General features: G+C 41.6%; 1 protein-coding gene across 2 annotated transcripts; it reads right to left on the reverse strand.

Annotated features, from left to right (window-relative positions):
- Nucleotides 1-617: 617 nt before the first annotated feature.
- LGALS8 (galectin 8) lies at nucleotides 618-12958 on the reverse strand. Of its 2 annotated transcripts, XM_065729884.1 has the most exons (10): nucleotides 12689-12958; nucleotides 12263-12387; nucleotides 9254-9342; nucleotides 8302-8512; nucleotides 7564-7680; nucleotides 5624-5680; nucleotides 5514-5544; nucleotides 4115-4199; nucleotides 2022-2187; nucleotides 618-1620 (listed from the first exon to the last, which is right to left on the reverse strand). In XM_065729884.1, exons 2-10 carry the CDS (start codon nucleotides 12302-12304, stop codon nucleotides 1471-1473), a joined length of 948 nt encoding a protein of 315 aa, XP_065585956.1. In that variant the 5' UTR covers nucleotides 12305-12387; nucleotides 12689-12958; the 3' UTR covers nucleotides 618-1470. The 2 variants fall into 2 exon arrangements, with proteins under 2 accessions (XP_065585956.1, XP_065585963.1); XM_065729891.1 differs by lacking the exon at nucleotides 5624-5680.
- Nucleotides 12959-15041: the final 2083 nt, after the last annotated feature.

A 15041-nucleotide genomic window follows, 5' to 3' on the forward strand; every position in this document is an offset into this window, starting at 1 on the left:
AAGATTCTGAAAAGAAAGTCCTGAAAGAAAACAGCTCTATTCGTACTGATGTTCACATGAGAACATCTTGCTGAACTTTTAAATAGATAAAGGCAAGGATGCACAGGTGGTGTAACAGCCCTTACCAAGTGGAAGCTGCCTACAGGCTCCTCTATTCCAATCAGCACATGAAGGCCAGGCCACATGTGTGGCACAGCCAAGGTGCAGGCCTACTCACAGTAACTGCTCTATAGCTCACTAACTTGTCAGAGTGGAAATGGGCCTCAAGTCAGGGCCACCTTGGAGAAATGGGTAAGCAAAATGAGACAAAACTGACACTAAGCAAAATGAGACAAAACAGGCCAAACAGGGATTATAACTAACTGCATTTGGAGAAAAGTAGAGTTCACAGATGTTATTTTTATTTATGCTTTTTTATATACTCAACCTGGTAGTTTTATCTTAAACAGCTTTTTAGGTACATCTTATTCTCAAAACTCATTCTTTCAGGAGCTGTTAAAATAAATAGAAATAACCCCTAGGCAAGCACTGATAACCAGCAGTAATTACTTATTTTTAAAAATAAGCATGTATAAAAATAAAGACTGACAGTTGTAAGGAAAACTGGTCAAATAGGAACAGCTTTAAGTAGTGTTTTAATACAAGACTGCAAAAGGATTTGTTCTCTGTTCTACTGATGAGAATCCAAGTCTCAGCTTGGGGTATCTATCTGGCTTCATTCACTTTAAAACCAAACAGACATCTACTTTTGTCCCTGAGCAATCACAGCACAGCTGGGAGCCATTTCTGATCAAATAAGCATTCCAAAGTCAGTGCATCAGAACCAGCTAAATCATTTTCATTTGCTTCACTTTGGAAAACTAAAAGCTAGAAATGCTGCTCTACGTTTGATTTAAGCCACGTACTTACGAGCAGGAGATGACATAACTAGGAGAGTCAAAGAAGGTACTACTGCAGCAGCAGGCTAAGTTGATCACATCCCTCCTTGCCTTCCATGAGAACCAGTTATGGCAAAAAGGTTGCAATCACTAATATAAATTAAGCAGAATATATTTCATAATAATTTTATGTTTAATCCATCACCCTTTGAGGGTGAATAGATATATCTTCACATTCTATTTCAGTCTAATTTCTACTTCTACTTCACTTTTTGAATGTACACTGTTAAGGAATGACTATAGTAGTTAATCATACTGAGCGCAATTGCTAAGACACAGTACGATGCACCATTTTCATATTGCTAGGTTCAGTAATGCAGGTGATTTATCTGAGCAGACGTTTAGCTTGCCAGGATACTGGAAACTAATGGAGGATTTAATCTCACAGCAGTTCTGGTACTCACCTAACTCAGACTGACACAGAAGCCTGGATAGATAAAGACAGGCTCAGTGTGAGCTGCTACTAGTTTGTACTTGACAGAAGAACTGCTGTAAGAATAGGATTAGTTCATTTAGTACTGACTGAAAAGAACTACCAGCTCCTCACATCTAATAACTGAACATCTCCTATGACTTCCAGTAGGTTGATCTTTTCAAGTTGTTTAAAACGATGCTTGTATTCCAGGGTGTGAACACCATTAACAGCAACTTTGAACTGGTGAGCATCACAGAAAATGATCACCTGAAAAATAAAAAGGAGTTTGGTTAAGACATGGAAAACAACATGACAATCTGTGTGGACTTGGGCAAGCCCTGCTTCTCTTAAAAAAAAAAAAAAAAAAAAAAAAACCTCATGTAAAAGAAACATTAAAAAAGTGAAACTTCAATAGTATTCAATTAAGACTTTGTTCTCGCACTGAATTTTTGCAATTATTTAGAAGAAAACAGGAGGAGATGGCTGTCATTAAAACAAAGCCAAATCTTTGCATCCCACAGTCCCATTAAATCCTAACATTCCTGGGGCATTTGAAATGCAAGAATGGCAGTTTTATTCAAATCTGCATCAGCATGGCATTTAAGCACCAATGCTACTGTTCTTTTGGTAGAATTACAAGTCTGACCCTGCATTTCAGTTAACCTTACCTCAAAGTACATCCCTGGACTGAAAGGGAAATCAGCGACTTCCTTTTCTTCTTCACCCCAGCTGTCATGAAGATAAGAATTTCTTACAAAGACTTTATTCTTCAGACGGGGATTCAGATGCAATGCAATGTCTTTTGAGTCACTTGATTTCAGGTTTATTGTAAAGCTGGAAGACATTTTTAAAGAGTTTATTAGACCAGTGGTTAATAAACATGAAGCAGTCCACAGTATTTACCACACCCTTTGCCAATACTCAGGTTTGCTCTGGAGCCAGGGCTGTGATCCATCTGAAGAACCAAAAATGCAGGTAACATGCACTTGTCCTTGGCATAAGCTGTGCTGGAGAAGCACATGTAGGACTATAACTCCTGCTACATCTGCTTCATCACCCACAGCTTTCTGCTTATGTCTCAGCCAGGTCCTGAGCCAAGTGCTGTCCCTACAGCACCAGGCAGAAACACTGTGCTACTTCATCCGCTATCTCTTTTCCTTATACTTGTGCAATGGAGAGTGGGAGGCTTTCTTTTACCTACAAACATTATGTTTGCAATTCCAACTGGCTCTAAGGAAAAATGGGAGGACTCCCTGTATGTACAACATCAGTGGGAAAGTGTGCATACAAAGCATTACGCTGTAGACAGAGTAGCTCTGCCCAGGCTGACCAAACATCCTGTAATCTGACATCAACTCAAGGCAAAGGACTCCTGTGAGGGTAACTCTGAAGAAGAGGGGTTAGAGGGAAAAAGTAGCCAAATGATTCAACCTGCTGCAATGACCTCACTGCAACCGAAGAAATATTCCTCTCACCAAATTAACTGCAGCAGTCATGCTATTTCCCTCCTTTTGCAAAGCCTTGAGCCACTTAGTATAAGATATGAAACATCTTCATAGCTGCAGAGTGGCAATTGCTACCTCTCTTCCACAGAGAACAAGGAACACCTAAAGTTGTGTGACCTGAGTGAAATGCATTAACTTAGAAATTCTATAAAAGTCTAAATGCTCAAGGCACAAATGCAAAGAGCAGACAACGCAACAGTACTTTAACACCCAACAGCCTCTTCACACACGTAAGACAGCATTTAAAATTTGCAAATAAGCTTTTCAAGCCAAGAGAACAAATGCTGCTATGTCAGTATCCATTCTCCCATCCAATTCTAAGTCCATTCAGACTTCATAGATGAGATTTATAGTCCCTGTGTCCTAGTAATAAGATGACCTCTGAGGGCCATACAACCAGGGAAGGTGACAGGTGTTCTGAGGAAGAAGTGAGATGCATAGACACAAAGCAAAACAAAAATAACAACACGTTTCTAGTAATTTGCACAAACCACCCTTAAAGTGAAGGGCACACTGAAGCATGGACATTTCCTCAACTTTATGCTGACCATGCTGCACTCCCTTTTCTTTCTTTAAATTACATTGGGAAAATAACTTCTTTGCAATCTGTTGTTTCTGATTTGCTATCAAAATGATAGCTCATACTCCCCAATTAAATTTTAAAACCAATTGTTGTCAGTTAAGTACCTTCAATCTTTTACATCCCCAAGGTTAACCAAAGTATACAGAGATCTCTTGTAATGGCAGCATTTAAGCACATCAGCAACTCAACTCTCACTCATTTTTCCATCCAATTCTTCCACTTTCCTCATTCTTAGATCTCTTAAGAATAAATACTTTGAGCAACCTGGTATAATGGGAGGTAACCCTGCCTATAACAGGGAGATTGGAATTAGATGGTCTTAAAAGGTCCCTTCCAACCCAAACCATTCTATGATTCTATGAAAAGCTGTCTTTGTACTGCATATGTGCTTGCATGCCTTGCACAATTGAAATCCAGAACAGACACACAACCTCACAAATGATGCAGGGTTAGCACGTAAGACAATCAGATTTTACCTTTCCTTTTCTCAATTGAGCTGTTCTTTAAGTCTTTCCTAAAGCAGCATCCTGCAGGTACCTAAGAAAACTGCGCTGTAGTTTCAATTGATTCCAGATGCAAAATTCTAAATGAGTAAGGATATACCAAGGCAATAGAAAAGCCTATTCCTTCTCAAGAGCAGGTCAGTTAACAGCAGAAAATTGGTAAGATTTACCTCTTTGGATTTTTATTCACTTCTCCTTTAATAGCAACTGTGCATCCTGGATGAAGTGCAGAATCGAGTTTCCCAACAAAAGGAACTGCCTGAAAGTACAGCATCAGTGAAAAATATGACTGTGACTTACATTTTTTCAACAAACAAGCTAAGCTTTACTACAGCAGGAAGAAATCTGGCCTACAGTTTCACATCACTTCCCAAACAAACATGAAAGGGAACTTCTTCACAGTGCAGTGACGGAGCAGTGGCACAGCTGCACAGAGAGGTGGTGGAGTCTCCTTCTCTGGAGATGTTCAAGACCCGCCTGGACACCTACCTGTGCAACCTGGGCTAGGGAGCTGCTTTGGCAGGGGGTTGGACTCCATGATCTCTAGAGGTCCCATCTAACCCCTACAGTTCTGTGATTCTGTGATCTGCACTCACAGCTTAAGTTATTTCTATTGACAGAAATATTGATTCTGGGATATTAACTCTATCGTGGAGAAGTTACACAGTGGCAAACAAAGCAATGTTTACTTCTCCCCCCCCCACCTCAACTTTTCCACTGTGCTAAAAGTTATTCTGATCAAGGAAAAAGAATGAATGGTAAAATAAAAGACAAATACTTTGTGTTTCTTTTTTCTGTCAAGTCCACCACTTGTAAATGACAACACTGCCTAGAATTTGGTTTAAGAATGTTAAGGAGGGCACTGTTAACCAACAAAGCACACCCTGCAGCTCCACTTTCTCCACAATTCTATTTGTATCTATAGCTGGCTTCCAATTCCTTTTGAATTTGAGTGTGGTCTTTACTCCACTCTGGATGCTGTCCTTCTGTGCAATTTTTTACAAAAACATGAGCACTCACTCGGCCTATGCTCCTTGCTAGTTGGGTGCTAGGTAGAACCAACCCTAAGGTGCAATGCTTGCATCCAGCCACCTGAGGCACAGCCAGGGTAAGCACAGACCAGTCACCAGGAGGGATATGTAACCAGGGAAGTCCTGAGATACACATATTAACACAAGGTCATCTGGCTTAAAAAGACTGCAGAATACTTTTAAACACAAGTTTGTTCTGAAATTATTCCCTAATGTAAAGAAAACTAAGAGTGCTTATTTGAACAGAGGTTTTGATATTACTTGGTTCTTCCTTTAAAGTTTAAGGCACTCTGCTGTTTACTCCTCTGTTTAGGGCTATGGATACCATGTCTATCCTTTAGGTTTTCTATATGGTTTAACAAATAGCTTCTCATTTATTTGTACCAACAGAGTGGACTGCTCTCTATAAAATCTCACTGATGATCATTTCCCAGTTGATTCTCAATTCCCTTGTTCTGTGCTCCTTTTTTTTCTTGAATAATTAAGGGGTTTGTTCATTTGTTTTTTCTTTTCATGTGCCTATGTCTACATGAGATACTTACAAATTGCAAACCATCTGGCATTTCCCCCTACAAAAGAAAACAAACAACATTAAGTAGCTTATCAGACAACAGGGAGACTCATTCAGTCTTTTAAAAACATACGTACATTTTCTGTGTTTATCTTTGTTACTCCTACAGATGATGGCTGAGAGCCCTGTACAGACTGCAGAAAGAGAGATATTTACATGTCATTGCTAACACCATGGAACATAAAGGTGTTTTAGAAACATAACGAGTATGTATTGCTTTGACGGTTTGATTGTTAATGTGGAAATTGGGCTATGGTGCAGAAAAACACTGCTGAACCCTAATAAAAGCCCTCCTGCAAAGGAGAAGTCTTGAACATCAACTGCTAAAGCCAAATCAAGACTTTTCAGAGATGTCCTGGTTTCGGCTGGGTTGATTTTTCCTTCATAGTATGATGCTATGTTTTAGTTTTTGGAGACAAATAACGTTGATAACACACCAATGCTTCTAGCTTTTGCTGAGACAAGGACATTTCAGCTTCTCAGCTTTTCCTACCATCCTATGCGTGAGGGGCTGGAGGGGCACAAGGAGCTGAGAGGGGACAGCACCTGGCCAAAGGGATGTCCAATACCATCATAATATCAAGAAGAAAAAAAAAAAAGAAAAAAGCCTTAAAAAAAAGAGTGAGGAGTTGACTGGGCAGGCAACAGCTGCCTGGGGGTGTGGCTAGAAGCACTGGCGGGCAGTTGGTAAACAATTGCTTGTGCATCTTGTTTTGGATAAAACATATAACTTTACTATTATCTTTCTATTCTCCTCTTCCTGTTCTTAGTAAACAACTTTTATCTCAACTAGAGTTCCACTTAGTTTTTCATTAGTTTGTTTTTTTTCATTTTTTGTGGGTTTTTTTTTTTTCAGTTCTCTCTTCCATCCCATTGTGGGGGATAAAAGGGTGAGCAAATGACTGTATACTGTTTACTGTTTGCTGGGTTAAACCACAACAGAAGACTACTTCATCACATTTGAATCCTTACTTAATAGTCAGAGCACTCTTAACCCTTTAGCATCTGAGGATACCCCACTCAGCTTCCCTGGCAGGCGTAAAAGCATCAGCAGGGCAGATACATGGATAGATTGTATGGGGAGGTAGAGGGGTGGGAGTGTGCTTGGGATTCCTCTCAGCTTCCACATCCCTGTCCCTTGGCACTGTGCATCATATAAACAACATAGACATGCACAGATAAAATTCCAGCCTATCCACAGCATATTGTATCCAGTTTATTTCAGGATAAACACTCACTCATCCTCCTTAGAAAAGTATGCACCAGAAGTGAAGACAGAAAGGAAATAATCACTCATCCCCTCCTCTCTTCCTCAAAGGATATGGAATCAGTAGCCACAGACAAAAGCAACTCTTGTTTTGTGCTTAGGACAGAAACCAACCTACTGCACCTGCCTGCACTCGGGCTCTTCAAGACTGGGACTCTTATAGCTTTGATGCATCGTTTCTCCAGCAACATACCCAAGGTCAGGTGGCAGGGCTCAACAAAAAAGTCCGTACACATGCTTTACAAATGACCAGTGAGCAGACTTATCTTTAAAGCTCAGGCTCTGTTTTGGCCAGGCTCAAATCTCCACTTTCCTTCAGAACAGGTTATTAGTTTAACGACCTGAAATAGACCTGGTGTTTGGCAGCAGGAAACCCAAGCTTTGCCCATATTACCGTGAGGGCAGGGCAGAAGAGACAAAGTATATCGCACAGAAACAGATAGGCTGCCTCAATGAGCAGCAAGGAGGAAGAATGAAAGGACAAGGCATTTACCTCCCTGGTATTTACCACCTCCCCTTTCTGTTCTCTCACCCTTCCATATCAAGGGATTTCTCTGCACACCCTCTCTCTTGGTTTACTTTCTTCAACAGAGCTAGCTGTTGAGAGGAAGGGGCAGGGGGAGCACCCTTATTACTGAAGTTAGACTAAGTAGCTGCTTTTTTTAATTACCTTTTCACCATAATTCCTACTCTGAAGTTTAGCAAGACAGAGAAAAGGAATCTTAAGAGTCAGCTGTATACAAAACTTACATTAGAAACAAACTCTATACTTTTGATCTGCACTTTGCCATATATTCCAAGAGTATCTATGCTCCCAAGGCTAATTCTGTGATTGTAGAGCAGCAAGTGCTTCTTGTTTACAGATACCTAAAGAGATGGGGAAAAAAAAGGAAAAAAAATCGCATTAAACAGTCTGCAAATCAAATTATACATGTGTATCTGTTTTCAGTGCTTTGGTACAGAAGCAGAGAATTTCCTGGAAACTTCAAAGCAACCAAGCTCACCTCATCCACCATTCAGTCTCTCTTTCCATTAATGTGAGGGATATTTGATTTATTCACATTTCACACCTTCAGTTTTTATCCCTCCATGACTTATGACTGTGGTTTTACCAACCTAATTGCTCTGTTAGAAGTCTAACAGGGGAAGAAAATGCACTGTGCATTCCCACCAAGAGGACTGTCCTACACTACTCATAAAATAGGTTTACTGTCAGGTCTGTCCTTTACAGATGAGAATAGAACAGAGGAAAAATCATTTGTGATGGCAGAAAGTTACTTGCCTACTCATGCAAATTTGAAGGGAACCAGACAAAAACCTGAGGTGTGATTTACTTAGCATCTCTTTAAAGAAAAACGCCTAAACTTTTCTATAATTAGACCATGACTAGTTAACAAAGAAACCAAGGCTTCAAATTATACTGTATGTATGCTAAACACATCCTTTTTATTGACCTGACGACTGGAACAAGAATCAACCCAAACTCACCTGGAATTTATCCTTTAAAACCATGATGACAATCTCAAACGGCCTCCCTTTTTGAAAGGGCATCTCATAAGTGATTTCTTCCCAGCCCCATTTTTCCCTCTCCAGGGTGTTGCAAACAACACAGCCAGACCATCTGAACCGGGGGTTGAAGTGAAAGGCTACATCAGCTCGAGGCTTTACACTACTGCCACACTGTAAATCCACCTGGAACCTAAACATAAGACAAACCACATTCACTCACTTCAGTCTGTCAAGAAATTGCATACAGTTTCAACAGACCTGAGTTTTACTGATGAGCCTCAGGGCGTGTAGACGTGATACAATGAGATTTGCAGTACAAGGAAGAAAAAAATCAAACGTTTGTCCATCTTCTAAGCATTTGTGAAATGCTCTCCCAAGGTTTGCTGCAATGAGTTACAATAGTTAAGCACTAATCATACTTATCATTCCTACCACCTGAGCTCCTCACTTATTGCATTTACCACCTCCACCCACTAACTGCTTCAGCAAAATAACCCAATGAACTTCGGGCCAAGTCAGGGAACAGGACCTCCACACCTGGCACAAGCCATAGTTCACACCTCATTTCAGATGTAAGCTAATTCCTTCAAGCAATGCATTCAGTCTCTTAGTTCGACATTCAGTCTAACACTTCTGTCCGTCTCAGATAACCTCTTCAGATGCCATGTGGAATGACATGACAGGGAAATAATGCCAAAGCAGGCAAAGTAAAACCAGAGAAGAGAGGATCAATGGAAAGCAAAAATCAGTTCATTTTCCAACCTTCATCACAAAACCTTCATTTATCACTTAAGCTTGTATTCTCTGTGACACTATCACGAGGATTTAAGATGAAGTCTTTGCCATCCTACACAGGACACCTGGAAACATTTTATTCATTACAGGCTTGTTCACCTGATGATAATTCATAAAGTGATACTGTGGTCACTACCTGTCTGCATCATCAGGAACACTTCCGTGTATCACAATCAGCTCTCCAGGAACAAGGCCACCAAGAATTGTCCCAACATAGGGAATGACCTAGAATAAGGAGGGAAAAAAGACATTACATTTGACGAGGGAAGCAAAATACATATAGTTTTTTAAACAATATTTTAATATTTATTGAAGTGGTGCTCTAGCACACTGAAAGAAAGACAACCAGCATTCCGTTTAAACAAAACACCAGTAAATCATTAAATACAAGCTACAAACAGAAGGAAAAAACAAGGAAATGTTCATCACTGAAGATCAGCCTTCTCAGATAAAATTAAAGCTAAACATTTACAGCCTTCACACTTACCTCTCTAAAAAATAATGCCAATATTTTATTGTCTCACTTTTAATAAAGAGAATTCCACTTCAAATTAGGTCACTGTCAAGGACTAACTACTGTCCCTTGCTGTTTGCAGGAAGTATCTTCCAGAACATTTTTAACAACAGACTACAGCAGCTGCCAATTTGCTTGTTTTTGTTCCCTTTCGAAAAACAGTGATTAGAAAAGAAGCAACTATGTCAAAGAGCAGAGTGGGAATAACAGAAAAAAAACCCTAAATCCAGAGCATTGTTCATTTCCACCTTCTCTCCTCTTCAGCTAACCACATATTGCACAAAACCTCTCTTTGCAGTCATCTCCTACATCATATAATGTACACTTGTTTTACAGGTATTATAAACTCACAACTGATCCAATTGTTTAAAGTCTTGTGTATTTTACTGGTTTAACTGGATGCAGTAGAGGAGGGTGACAACATAAAATTAGGTATTACAAGTGAAATAACAAATAGACTGAAGGAATCCTTTTGCTTACTGCCAGTACTCTAATAGCTTAGTTCCCTAACCAACAAGCTGAACAAAAGATGCTCAATTTTATCTAAATAACAACTAAAAAAATACATCCTGCTTATTTTCTGTGCGTAATGTGGCTTAAACACACTGATCCTGAGGGGGCAGTAGCTTTGAGAATCACAGCAGGGTATAAATGACTGGTTCAGACTCCAAAGGTGAGCCAATAAGAAACATACGGAGGCAGCCCAGAGATGCTGGGATTTGAATACCCCACTGGATAGAAGTTATTTATACTCAGAGGAGACACTGTAGCAAGAAAACCCTTTCTTGCATCCGGAAGGATACATCTAGTAGAAAAGAAGGTTGGCAATCCATTGTCCAGAAGCTCAGACATGGAATCTGCATGGCCATAATAGAGCATTTCCTGGGCGTAATGCTACAGACTTAACAAGGTTCCATCATTATGGAACATGCCTATAATTTCCTCACGTCTCAAGAACTGTGCTGATTTTAAATCATCCATTAAGAAAATAATGCTTGTGACACTACCTGATTTATCTTCATCCCAGTTCTCTTACAAACCTTCAGAAGTTTTCTATGAAGCCAACTAGCTGACATTTAACTCAGTTTGAAAGGTATCACAGATCAATTTGCTTCTAATATCTGACAGTTTTCATAAATGAGAGGACAGATGAAAACAAAAGGGCTGTAACAGTACAATCTTTATCCAGCTTGCCAGATGGCTGACAGCGTCCCATCAGATGGGGTGTGACATTTTTTTGCCAGAGAAGTAGACTAAAGGGCATAAGAGAAAAAGTAGGAATTTCTGGATGTTTCAAAACAGTACATTAAGTGAATAAACGTCTAAAAGTCAAACATTTAATTTTAAGCGTTGCTGTTCATAGAAAAATTCACTTTAACTGGGAAGTTTTCACAGCCCTATGAAGTTTATCTTGTGATTCCATGCATTCAGCTCAAGAGCAAGACTGAAGCTATAGCTCATCATGCACCCCAGTGCAACAACTCACAAGGACTGAACCAGCCAACGAGAGATATTTCATACAAACTGCAAAGCAGTGCGATACATATCTGAAGAACCATCAGGTCCCATTTCAAGTTTGCTGTCACGGGCACAATCTCCTCTGCTAATCTCCTCACCTGCACTTCAACTTTCCCTTCAGCTTGTTCAGAACTTCACAGAAAAACTGAGGTTGAAAAACACCATTGGTATTTCCAACTCAATTAATTCCTCAAAGCAAGGTCTTCTAGAGAGAGTTGCTCAGACCTTGTCTGAAAGCTGTCCTGAGTTTACTGGAACAACCTTTCACACCTGTCTCCACATTCCAACCCCAAATAATCGCTCTTATTCCCTCCCTAGGCTCTTGATGCCTAAGCCCCAGTTTCATCCCGTTATGATCTCCAGCTCGGTCTTGTCACCCACCATACTCATCACTCCCCCAACAGTCATCCAGTTATGCTGAACTCTTCCTCTTTTCCTTACACATAGAACTTCACCCACACATTTACTAATCCTCTTCACATCTTCTCTCCTCCTCCTCCACCAAAATCAGGCTCCAAAACCCTCATCTACAACTTCCAGCCTTCCCTTCCATTTGCAATTCAGCTTTAGTTCCATCTCCACACAGCTTTCCCTCTTCTCCCAGCTGGATTCTTGTGAAGAAAGCAGAAGCTATTTCCCCATCTCTCATTAGTCTATCCACTTCACAAGCAATGAACAAGCAAGCAGTGGAACTGAACAACAGAATGCACTTGAGGGCACTGGAATGTATCAATTCAGAACTACAAGAGATAAGGAAGTCCTGTACAGGTACGTGGCACTGTACATTCCACAGAGATTTTGCATAGACCTAGAATTTTTTTTTCAACGTTCTGTGCTAGAACTATGACAAATTCCTCTCCTGAAGGCTCAGAAGTACTGTTGTTAAAGAGACAATGGAAAGTACAGTTCCAGCCCACTCCTCATGCCAGTGCAAGGCTACTGCCCCAGAGCACAAGCAGAAAAATACTAGAACCTAATGGGTGGCTCTTTCTCAAGCACCCAAAAGCTCTCAGTAACACCATCACTGTACAAAACCATAGCAGTGCTCTGCTAACTGCTGACATAAAGCTAAGTCCCATTTCCCAAGGGAGGAGTCGTTGACATAAGAGTTACCGGGTTACTGATTTTCTTCTGCATTCCATCCAAGGACATCATCTTCCCTCCTCCAGTTCAAGTCTCAGTCCTGTGTGACGACTCTCAGAGCGTACTGATCTCTCTGCACCAAAGCGTAGATCCCTCTGAAAAGCCAAAACTTTTAATCAGTAACACCACATGAAGTAAAACTCTCTGAACTATAACGTTAAGCATCTTTCCATGAAATGTGATCAAGTTTTGAAATATCAAACCTAAAGGCTTAGTTAAAGAAATAACATGCCATCCCAGCAAGGGATAGTTCACACAGGTACAGTTCTTAATCATATGCTTTCTGAGATTATGCATACAAAGACAGAATCCTATATAAAAATCACTAATGCACAGGGCAACACAGATAACCCTCAGCTAGGCCTTAACAACTCTACATTTACTGCCAAATCCTACCTGCAACCTTGGAAAAGGTCCACATTACAAATGTGTTTTTCCAAAATAAATACCCATTTTCATTTCACTTCCAGTGCTGTTACCATTGAGTAAATAAGGCCAGGTTCGAGGGGCAGAATGTGCTTTTTCCAGCTTTATCTTACAGGAAGCTACGGGATACTGACACAGCAGGAAGCAAAAGGCATTTCTTCCCCTAACACATGCAATTCCTGAACTGCACAAATAACTACAGGACTCTGCAAAACCTAAATTGAATACATAGAACGAACAAGAAAAGAAACAACAGCTTATGAGTATATCCAAGTACGCTGCCATTTCTTCAGCACACCTTCTAAGAAAGTTTCCAAAGCTCATAGGCCAACTTCAAAGCTGCTAGGCTGTTCCTTCACGCACATTCTGGAGAAACACCCTAAGTTAGCAAGCAAGCTGTGTAGTGAAGAGTGGCAGGCAGGAAAAAGACAAAGGAGAAGGTTTTACTGTGTGAAACTGCTAGGCACTAAATAAAGAAATCATCTATGACCCTCTGCAATGACTCATCAGCGGCGTGACCCATTGCAACATCTGGCTCATCTTGGGGGAGATTTGGGCCAGAAGGGCATTCACTCTCCTGCTTAGAACCAGTGTCGAGAACATACTTTAGGGAACACATTTTAGGGAACACCAGTGTTGTATATCCAGCCTACGCTGCGCACTTGCTGTGGATTTCTGAGAAGATCAAAGGTGCAAAACAGGAATGTGCTGAAGCAGGAAAATCCTAACGCTTTCACTTTTAAAATTAGGAACCGAAGGCAACAGAGGAAGTAATTCTGACTATATCGCTGGCAAGCCTAACAGCAAACCAAAGAAACACCACCTAGATCTAAAGTCCAGTCCCCAGCAGCCTGCTCACTGAGCTTTCCTTGGCATGCAATTAGCTCTCACTGAATGAGAACAAAGAACAGAACCGCAGCCACAATTCAGTGCCATACACCTAAACTCTTACAGAGGTCAATCCTGGCACACCAGGTGGCAACATGCCAAAGTCATTTGTTGGGCTGTTTTATGGGAAAGGTGACAGCAAGGAGGGGGAGCTGCAAGCCAGGCTCCATTTCGCTAAACAAGCGATGGGCACAGAACTGCCAGGTCCCGTGAAATTTTCCATCGCAGAACTGCTGCCTGGAAATGTGATGGCAAATTTTAAGCCTGCAACGCTAAGGGAAGGTTCTCTGCCTGTATAAGTAGAATTTATGTAGTCGTGCATGCTTGGCTGTTATCTCAGGCTGCAAAGCAGTTAAATAAAGCCTGTTCAATGAGAAACAAGGAGACAGAAAGACACAAGAAAGATTAAAATAGAAAGAAAAGGGAGGGAAACCTTACAACCAGCCGCCACCATCCCCGCCCGACTATAAATCCAGCTCAACACGCCAACGATACCATAACCACGGAGCAACCGGGACCGGCTTCATCGCTGACGGAAACCTTAAACCTCGGCCGCGATCTCCACAGCCCCCACACTCAGGCTTATCGCTACCCTTAGTCCCCCCACAGGCCGCCCATCGCTCACCTCCGCGCCTAGCTGCCGCCGAGCCCGCCCCGCGCAGCCATCGCCCCGCCCCGCCCCGCCCGCCTCAGCGACGGGCCGCCTTCCGCCTGCTGCCAACGTCCGCGCGTGTCGTCACCGCGCCGCTGCGGCGTGACGTGGGGTGGCGGCGGGCCCGCAACATCCGGAGTTGCAAGGGATTCGTGGGGATGGCCGAGTCCAAATTCCGGCACCCCACAGTACCCCTAGCCAAACCCTACGTCTGAGAGCGATGTTCAAATGCAGCTGCAATGAAGCGTTCCACCTCACTCCGGTACAGCTAAAGGAGAATGAAAACGCACTGACTGTGGAAGGAGGGGCAGTAAGCTGAAGTATTTCTAGAAGAGCCACAGAAAATAAAATCTGACTCCCACTTCTGACCCAGGGATCTCCCTTTGAGAAGAAACAATCCAAAGGAAATAAACTGAAGTATGCACTGGTTTGCTTTTGAAGCGGAACAGTTTGATTGACTCTTGATAATCTCTCTGAAGGCTGAGAAGCTGAGGGACGTGCAGAAAAATCCTTTCTCAGCTCTCAAAGCCTTTGACAGTGATTCACTTGGGCTTCATCTGGAGCAGCCCTGCACAGCAGTACAGCTGCCAAGCTCACAGACTGCCATCTCCCTGCTGATTCCTTCTGATTGCTGCTTTAATCACCACATACTGCTGGCAGCTGCGACAGCAAATCACAAAATCTTCCCTTAAATCCACAGTCAGAGTACTAACTCAAACTTTGGCCTTCAAAACTACAATTCCTCTCGATTTCCTTTCCAAGCATACAACCACTGGCAGGACC

The sequence above is a fragment of the Cyrtonyx montezumae genome, unplaced genomic scaffold, assembly GCF_038088225.1.
Source record: "Cyrtonyx montezumae isolate F1298 unplaced genomic scaffold, pur_monq_1.0 scaffold_0, whole genome shotgun sequence".
Taxonomy (NCBI): Eukaryota; Metazoa; Chordata; class Aves; order Galliformes; family Odontophoridae; genus Cyrtonyx; species Cyrtonyx montezumae.

Coding starts and splice junctions, on each gene's coding strand:
- LGALS8 (XM_065729884.1), bottom strand. CDS start 12,304: ATGATGTCCTTGGATGGAATGCAGAAGAAAATCAGTAACCCG. Junction 9,343..12,262: donor AGAAGAAAATCAGTAACCCG/GTAACTCTTATG, acceptor TCCTTATTCTAG/GTCATTCCCTATGTTGGGAC. Junction 1,621..2,021: donor GTCCAGGGATGTACTTTGAG/GTAAGGTTAACT, acceptor TTTATTTTTCAG/GTGATCATTTTCTGTGATGC.